Here is an 8868-nt window from a genome sequence, read left to right as displayed (position 1 = left end):
TGTTGTTTTACTTGAATTTTAGAAATGAGCCCTAGAATGTCCACGTGCTAACTCAATATCTCACTGCGAAGAACAGAGAGAGAAACGCACGAGGAGAGACACTGGGTCGTCGCCGTTGCAGTTGCCGAAGTCGACGTTGAGGAACCACATCTCCCTAATCTTCTTCTTCTTCTTCGCTTTCGTCGCAGCAAATGGTAAGCGGCTTTCGGGGCCTCCGTGCGTGTTGCTTCCGCTTCTCTCACACGGCGGCGATTCCTCTCTCCATACACTCCTCCGCGCTCTCTTTCCGCCGCCGACTGTTCGTCACCAACTGCTCAGCCTCCGTCGCCGGAAAAAAGGAGAAGGTAATCGTGATTTCCGGCCCCACCGGTGCCGGCAAAAGCAGGCTCGCTTTGGAGCTCGCGAAACGCCTCAACGGAGAGATCATCAGTGCTGACTCTGTCCAGGTTTTAGAGATTTTCGCGCCGATAGCTCTTGTTTGGTTACGTAAAAATTTGAGGAAAAAGTAAACACTGAGCTAATTACAATACAACTGCTAGCTAAGTTGATTGAATTTGGTTTGTGTTACAGGTATATCGAGGACTTGATGTTGGATCTGCAAAGCCTTCATTGAGTGAAAGAAAGGTATTCATAGATTACTGCATTTTAAGATTCTACTTGTTTAAAGCATGTTTATAGCTCACAGGTCTTGTATCATGTATTATGGCCAAGTTTGGCAACCTAAAAATAATCCATCTTTTTTTTTTTTTTTTATCAGATCACCTCTTTACTTTTCTGCATATCTTTTCGTAAAAATAAAAAAGTGCACTTATTTAGGTCATCATCTTTTCTCTATCATGTGTCATGTATCATGGTCATTTGGTTGTTATTGCTTAATTTTATAAAATAAGGTATGTGAAAGTTTGAAAGCGTCTATCTGTCTTTTTTGTAAGTGATTATTTCTTTCTCATACCTTGTATATGTGTGCTTATGCTTTGAATTTAACCCTTTTTTTTTAGCGTGATTGTCTGTCCATCGGTCACTATCGTGGCAACACCCCAATCAATGGGTTTACAAGTTTCTGTCCAACTAGAAGATCTATCAGAAAAAGGTAGCTTAGTCTACGAGGATTAGGAAACACCATGATACACTAGTGCATAAAACAAATCATAGTTCTACTGGGCTAATGACAGGTGAATTGGTAGAGATAAACAAAAAGAGAAAAAGATAATGGACTTAATTTGCATTTTTGTGTTGTTTTCCTTTCTTTTTTGCACCTTTTTGTGTCAGTTTCTGTTCGTTTGATGACAATGTTGTCTGGCTAAAGAGCCTTTTGTTTTTTTCTCTGTGTCTGTTGTTAGTTTTGTGGTGCCTGAGGGATGCCTCTTGTAAACCTGTATATGTTATTGTTTTTAATTTATAACTTATTTACCTAAAAGAAAGAGAACCCACAGTTTTGGCTCTATGTTTTGTGATTTATTAATTTCCTTCAATGGTTTCATCTTGTTTTGCAGGTCTATGAGGATGAAACAGTTTCTATTAACCCTTAGATTTATTTTATATTTTTATATTTTTGGCCATTTTGATTCAGGGATCCACAATTGCTGATCTTTCAGTCTCTATTACACGGGTTGAGAATTACCAGCTGCCTCCTGAGGCTCCTCCCCTAACCCCTGTAAGTACCACGGCTGTTAAAAATAATACTTTGGTATCTGTTTTTATAATACTATTCTATCTATTCATTCTAAAAATTTATAGATAATGCGAATGTAAAAAAAGTTGGATGGGCTAATGACAGGTGAATTGGTCATGGACCTACTCACCTGATCCTGAGGCCCACATTGTAGTTTTTTGGAAACCTTAGTCGCTTTACTCCTAGAAGGATATAAAACCAAAGAAAATTATCAGCGAACAAGAAAAAATAATAATGATGGTGATAATAACAATAAAATAAATAACCTACTGATTGTAGCAGCAAGCAGAAATAGGTCAAACCCTCTGATGTTTTAATCAGTGAAGAAAACAAACTAGAAAACTTTGAAAGTGATTATATATTTGAAACCAGGTGAACTTATAGAGTTATTACTACTTTATTGATCTTATTAGCTTGTGAATTTCTCTCTATGATTTTCATGATTTGCCCAAGCATTATTATTACTAAAGCAATACTATGAATTGCTAACAAACACATTCAATGTCATATCACTACATATCGGAAAATTTTGTATGGAGGGATTAAGTATAATGATATTTGATTTAACATTCATGCAATAATTGTTGTGAATGTGTGTCACTCTAACATGTCATGCTTGCTTGACATTGATCATCACATATACAGTCAGTTGATGCATAACCACAGCAGAGTTGATTGATTCCCATATAGGTTGATAGTTTGGTTTTGGAGTTGCTAAAAGGCAATTTGTGTTTGTAGCGGTCTCTGAATTAATTTGTATTTTCATTTTTCAGGTCAGAAATTAATTAGAAAGATGCAAAATATAGTCAAAGAATTCAAGAAGTTTGTGCTTCAAATTTTTTGGTGGCTGTGGGGAAAGGATTGGGGCAGTTTGACAACTGGATAAATTACATTATTTTTGGTGTGATCTAAATGTAAGTTTATAAATTAATTAGTAAGTTTATTCATATGCTTCTGGCGATTTTTAAATTAATTTGTTTTTTTATTTTTCAGGTCAGAAATTTCTTGGAGAGATGCAAAATATGGTCAAAGAATTCAAGAACTTACTTTTTTCAAGTTTTTTATTTTTTATTTTTTAATGTATGTAATCACAGTTAATTTTTTTTTATTAATTTCTTTGTATATACTTTTAAACATTTAACTTTCATTTATGAAATATATGATATTATTTCATTCAATATATGGTTGTGATTCAAAATATAGTATATAGTGTGTATTACATTATTCAAATGAGCGTGCAAAAATAATATTGATTATTCTTTAAATATGTCAAAAATTTTTTTATCACAGGTTTTATTAGTTATTAATCACACTTAAAAGGTGTGATCTAAAGTTTTTAATCACACTTAAAAGCTGTGATCTAAATGTTTTTAACCACACTTAAAAGGTGTGATCTAAATATTTTTAATCACACTTAAAAGGTGTGATCTAAAGTTTTTAATCACACTTAAAAGCTGTGATCTAAATGTTTTTAACCACACTTAAAAGGTGTGATCTAAATATTTTTAATCACACTTAAAAGGTGTGATCTAAAGTTTTTAATCACACTTAAAAGGTGTGATCTAAAAGTTTTTAACCACACTTAAAAGGTGTGATCTAAAGTTTTTAATCACACTTAAAAGGTGTGATCTAAATGTTTTTAATCACACTTAAAAGATGTGATGGAAGCATTTTTTAATGACACTTAAAAAGTGTGATTAAAAATGATCATTTTTAATCACACTCTTAAAGACCACACTTTAATAAAACTTAAAAGGTGTGATTAAAAAACATACATCACACTAAAAAAGTGTGATCTTTATCTATATTTGTAGTAGTGTTATAAATATATATATATATATATATATATATTATTTATATGTTTTACATTGTTTAGCTTTCGTTTCTTATAGACATATATTATGTATTACTAGTCATGTAAGAGAATTAGTTAAAAAATTTAAACTACTAATTTTGAGTAGGTTAAACAAACTTTTTTTTTTTTTTTTTAATGAGAACATGAGAAACATTATATTAATAAAACAACAATAGTGCATAAATAAGACTTCAAAGGGCCATCCTAACTAAACAACAAAACAAAAAATAAATTTGCCACTAAACTAACTATATTTTTTATTTTAAAATATATAAAAAAATATATTAAATAATATCTAAGTCAAATGGGCAGATTTTGAATTTTTTATTTGTTTTTAGACAGGCCTAAAAATAAAGTATAACCCTGATCTCGATTGAAATGTGATTTGTTGGGAAACATGTATGATCTATGTATTAATGAAATTGTAAAATAAATCTATAAATCACAACAACGTAGCAAGAACTCGATGCCCATTCCAGTTTATAACCTTTCCACCAGCACCTTTGATTCTCTCCAACTCATCAGGTCTATTAGGCTATGCAAAAAAATGATCATATCAACAAAAATAGTCTATAATTGTGAAATAAGTTGAAGATTAAAACAAATATTTATAAATATATATATATATATATATAGAACGTTTGATTAATCAAAACCAACATATTGATATCTTGATAAGTTTATGGGTGTAGAGTATTGATGCAATCTGTCCTTTTAGATTAACTGATTCTTCAATTTACTCAAATCAAATGCATGATTTGTGGCTTGAATTTGGATCATTGATTTGGCTTAATCCCTATAATTACAAGATATGATCGTATTCTTTGGCTATAAATATATGTGTTTTCGTGTATGTAAATTATTTGAGTGAATCAAATACATTGTAACTGACTGACATTTGGGTTCATGGGCATACACACAACGTGCTCAACTACATAAATTAGTGTTCATCATTTTTCTTATCAATTTCTTGTTTGTTTTATTTCCCTTACAAAACTTAACACAATAAGATCATGACTCATTCAAAGAATAAAAATCTCTCATTCATGATCACATTAACAAATTTTTAGAAGTTTTAAAATTGATAGTGATGTATAACTAGAAACAATTTTAGATTTTAATAATTTATATAACATTATGATCTCTATTAGGATCAAAATTATACTATTCAAATTACCTTATGATCATCAGACAAAGATATTACGACACCTCCTCGAGACAGCACAACTCTCGAATTGCCACAATTCGCAACCACGATCTCCTCCTCTCCAACCACCGCAGTCGAACCTATCGTCACCTCTGACAACGCAGCTGCACTATGCGACGCCGCTGCCCTCCCACAATCACTCACTTCCTTATCCATCTTCTCAACACCCCATCATCACCTTTTGCCAATCTAACAATGTCATTTTCACTCTATATCTTCTTTCTCTTTTTAAATCTCTTGCATCAATAACCCATGTAACTGGTCACGGCAAGTGTGCGCGACATGTGAGCCTCCATATCCGTCATACACGCCGAAGAAATTGAAATCTCTCGAATATCTGGTTAGAAGCCCTAGCTCCACTCTCAGGGTGTCCTCCATTTATCTTCTTCGTCCGATCACCGAAATTGATCCTTGTGACAAGCACGTGACGCTTCACAAATCTTCTCTGAGCCTCGAAATTCACTATGAAATGAAGTCATTTCCTGATGAGAGATCTGACGATGACGAACATGAAAATGATGGCTTCGAAGCTTAAAATCATCTCTTCTTCAAACAATAATCATCACCGCCTGCGAATTTGAAAGATTTTAGATGCCGGAGATGCAATACTTTCTGGCATTCTGACTTGTCAAAATCTGACAATGCCATTTTCTGGCGACCGTGCACTGCAGGTGATGTAAGACTTTTGAGATAATTTAAATAAGTATATATTTTATTTTTTTATAAAAAAAAATACTTATAAAACATAAAAATAAATAAATATTTTTGAGTAAAAATTTGATGAACCATTTCCAATGTTTTATCTTCTTCTTTCTTTACCAAATTTGAATAAAAACTTCCTTTGATATCAAATGTTCTAACGGAGCTTTATCAAACCATGGGTTGACAGGGCAGACGACTGACCAGTGTAGTTTTTTCACAAATTTTTGCCTTGAGGTGGTGATTCGGGGACATCCGGTGGTGAAAATCCAATAGTAATAAATAGTGATTTGATAAGCAGTATATTGATCCTTAGTTTGTTGAAAGATTTAAAAAAAATTTAAATTTAATGATAAATTTGATGAACTATTGAAGCAACAAAAAGTAATTTTTTTTACCAAATTTAAATTTAATGATAAATTTGATAGTTTTGTACAATGAGTTTGGTGTGATTCAAAATTTAGAGCAATGAGAAGGTTTTAAATCCCAGCCGCTTTAGATTGTCACCACTTGGACTAAATGTGGGAAATCGTGCAGTGGATTTTTAAGCGGGAAACGTGTGTGGCTGCGATTAAGGAAATGTAGCACGTGGCGTTCGGATTGCGGGCAAAGAGATTTGGTTCGGTAGGGAGATATTTTGTGAGTTGTGAAATGAGGACCACGAGAGAAGTCTGGATGTGTGGTTTGCTTAAGGATGTAATAATGGCCTGGCCCATCTGGGCTCGGGCTTGGGCCGACCCAAGCGGGCTTCGCGGGTTCCCTTTTTTTTAGTGGGCCAGGTCAGTTCATGGTCCAAAAAGTGGAGCCCAGGCCCAAGTCCAAGCCCACTCATAATAAGGCCTAGGGCCTAGGCAGCGGGCTGGGCCTAGTCAGGCTTTTTTTTAAAATATATATTAGGAATAAAAAATTAAAAAGAAATTATACTAGAGTATTTTAGTTAAGATTAATGAGATGTTTTGTTTGGTTATGTAATGTTTCATGGTGATATTTAAATTTAATTATGTATGACTTATATTTTTTTAATTATGAACTTATAACTAAAAAAAATTGCAATTATGTAATTTTTTTCTTTCAAAATAAATAATTTTATACATATGAAAATAAAAATTTTAATATTACAATATTAAATTATTTGTATAACATTTATTGAATGAATAATTTTTATTTCAAAATGAAATAAAATATTAAAAAATTGATATTATTAAATAAATTAGGTGTAGATTACTAATGATGGTAGAACAATTGCATCACTATAGGTCAAGTACATCCCAATTAGGTTGGCACCTACTAGCCTACCAATCATTTGCATTATACTCTACCTCAATAATCTAATACAAAAAAAAAAAAAAAACAAAAACAAAAACAAACAAACAAACAAACAAACAAACAAACAAAACAAAACAAAACAAAACAAACGAAATGAAATGAAATAGTAAAAAATAAATTATTGATCAATCATCGAAGAGACAAACATTTCAGTCGTGTTGCCCAAGGATATGTCATCCAAATCATTTTGAATTCGCTCATTTTCACTATAATTTTGTCTTCTTGTAAGTGCATGCATATGATCTCTAGATATCATCAGTGCCTCAATCATTTCAGGTGAAAGCCTGCTCCAGTAATCGGTCAGCACCCGTCCACATGCACTAAAAGTTGTTTCTGAAGCAACTGTAGAAATATGAATGGTTAGTATATCACAGGTCATTTGTGAAACCACAAGCCACATAGTTCCACTATACCAAAATGTCAAAATTATCGGAATTATCCACTGACGGGCTTTCCAAATAACGTTGTAGTTTAGAACTACTTACACTTGTATGTTTAGATATTCTTCTACTTTTTATTATTGAAAAAACACTTAATCTCTTACCTTGAGATGAGACTGCTAGTGTAGTGTAGTGTGTGTAGGTGTATTTACAGATGCAGCTGCCCCATATTCTTCAAATAATTTGTTGCATGTTTGCATAATAAGGACAAACTCTGTTTATAGCGATCCCGGGTTTACCCTTGTTGTATAGTGATCCGGACATGTGTCCGTGGATGTTGGTAGTTGTTTATTATCTTGTTTACATCCTTTCTTACTTTGTATTTGAGTTATAGGATGTGTTGGGCGGGTTGGTTTCAGGTTGGTTGAGTTTAGAAACCAAAACTAGTTGTCCAGATTTTTGGCCTGTCCGCTCGAGCGGAGGTGTTGGCGCTCGAGCGGGGAATACATCCATCCAGTATCTTGTTGTGCAGTGTTGTGAGCTCGAGCGTAGGGTTGGGAGCTCGAGCGGAGGCCTGGTTCTGCAAAAGTGCTGGGCGAGTGCATTCTGCGCTCGAGCGGGAGGTTGGCCGCTCGAGCGGAAGTCTGTGAGTGGCCGCTCGAGCGGGGTGTTTTACGCTCGAGCGGAAGACTGGGTTTAAATCCCGAAGTTGTGACTTTCCAAATCACTTTTTCACTTTCTCTTCTCTCTCTTACTTTTCCAAAATCACCATTGTTGAGCCTCTCACTCTAGACTCTACCTTCTCTCTAGGTTTTGATCTAGTAGGAGTGATTTACTCACCTTTGGCCTTTATAAAAAAGTTGTTGATCGTCGAGGGCTTCATTTTAATCTGAAAATCTCGGGTTTTGGAGCACGTTGGGTTTTGTCGTCTTCTCCTTTGGGACTCCGAATTTGAGGTAGGGATATCCTACTCCTCTCTATGGATTTTGTCTCTAAATTTTGGTATTTTGAGATGTTGGGGTTGGTTTGGTAATTTTGTGAAAGTTTGGGGCTTTTGTGTAATTTTACAAAGGTTGGGGTTTTATTCATAATAAACCTAGATGCATGTTTGGCATGAAAAAATGGAATGATTGTTGAATCATTGATGAAAATGGGACCTAAGGGTTGAAATGGTAATTATGGAAAATGGCCTAATTACATTGTTTAATTAATTGGGATAATTAATTGTTGAGAAATGAGGAAATGAAATGATGATTGAATATCCATTTGTGCATTTATTTTCTGTTTTAGAAATAACTGCTTTGGGCTATCGGAGGAGGATAGTCGAGATTGTTGTAGACAATGCATGATGATTAGGTAAACGGAAACTAATCAATGGAATGTGTCATGGAACTTGACGGTTGATAGAATACATTAATTGTGTGTATTGTGTGATTGTATATAGAACCAATGTGTTTATATACGTTATGTGTAGAGGAGGAGATAGGGGATGTACTCCGCGGTTTAGGGGAAGATAGGGGATGTACCTCTAAACCGGATAGGTATTGGGAGGAGATAGGGGATGAACTCCGTAGACAGAGCTCATATGCTTGTCTAGAGAAGTGAAGATAGAGCTCATATGCTTATCTTTGTGAAGTGTGGATATAGCTTATATGCTTATCTGTGGATATTGTGGTTATACATATCTGTTGTAGAGTGTGGATACAGCTTGTATGCTTATCTGTGGATA

General features: G+C 34.0%; 1 protein-coding gene and 1 long non-coding RNA gene across 2 annotated transcripts; one reads left to right on the top strand and one right to left on the bottom strand.

Moving 5' to 3' along the window:
- Positions 1-1261: 1261 nt before the first annotated feature.
- LOC145798419 (uncharacterized) lies at positions 1262-2852 on the top strand. The gene is made up of 2 exons (XR_014339268.1): positions 1262-1654; positions 2446-2852. It is a non-coding gene; the product is annotated as an uncharacterized LOC145798419 (long non-coding RNA).
- A 1117-nt stretch (positions 2853-3969) lies between these two features.
- Positions 3970-5349, bottom strand: LOC114261481 (putative protein phosphatase 2C 8). Its single transcript, XM_082884951.1, has 3 exons — positions 4972-5349; positions 4705-4890; positions 3970-4062 (listed from the first exon to the last, which is right to left on the bottom strand). The coding sequence occupies exons 1-3, from the start codon at positions 5110-5112 to the stop codon at positions 3970-3972; spliced, it is 420 nt and encodes a 139-aa protein (XP_082741077.1). The 5' UTR covers positions 5113-5349.
- Positions 5350-8868: the final 3519 nt, after the last annotated feature.

The sequence above is a fragment of the Camellia sinensis genome, chromosome 8, assembly GCF_055761805.1.
Source record: "Camellia sinensis isolate YWXY chromosome 8, ASM5576180v1, whole genome shotgun sequence".
In the NCBI taxonomy this organism is placed as follows: domain Eukaryota; kingdom Viridiplantae; phylum Streptophyta; class Magnoliopsida; order Ericales; family Theaceae; genus Camellia; species Camellia sinensis.
This window is presented reverse-complemented; position numbering and strand designations above follow the sequence as displayed.

Excerpts from the sequence above, each read along its gene's own strand:
- LOC114261481 (XM_082884951.1), bottom strand. The coding sequence starts at position 5,112 with ATGGAGGACACCCTGAGAGTGGAGCTAGGGCTTCTAACCAGATATTCG. Across the intron at positions 4,891-4,971 it reads TACATGGGTTATTGATGCAA|ATGGATAAGGAAGTGAGTGA; the intron begins GAGATTTAAAAA and ends GGTGTTGAGAAG. Across the intron at positions 4,063-4,704 it reads CTTTGTCTGATGATCATAAG|CCTAATAGACCTGATGAGTT; the intron begins GTAATTTGAATA and ends TTTTTTGCATAG.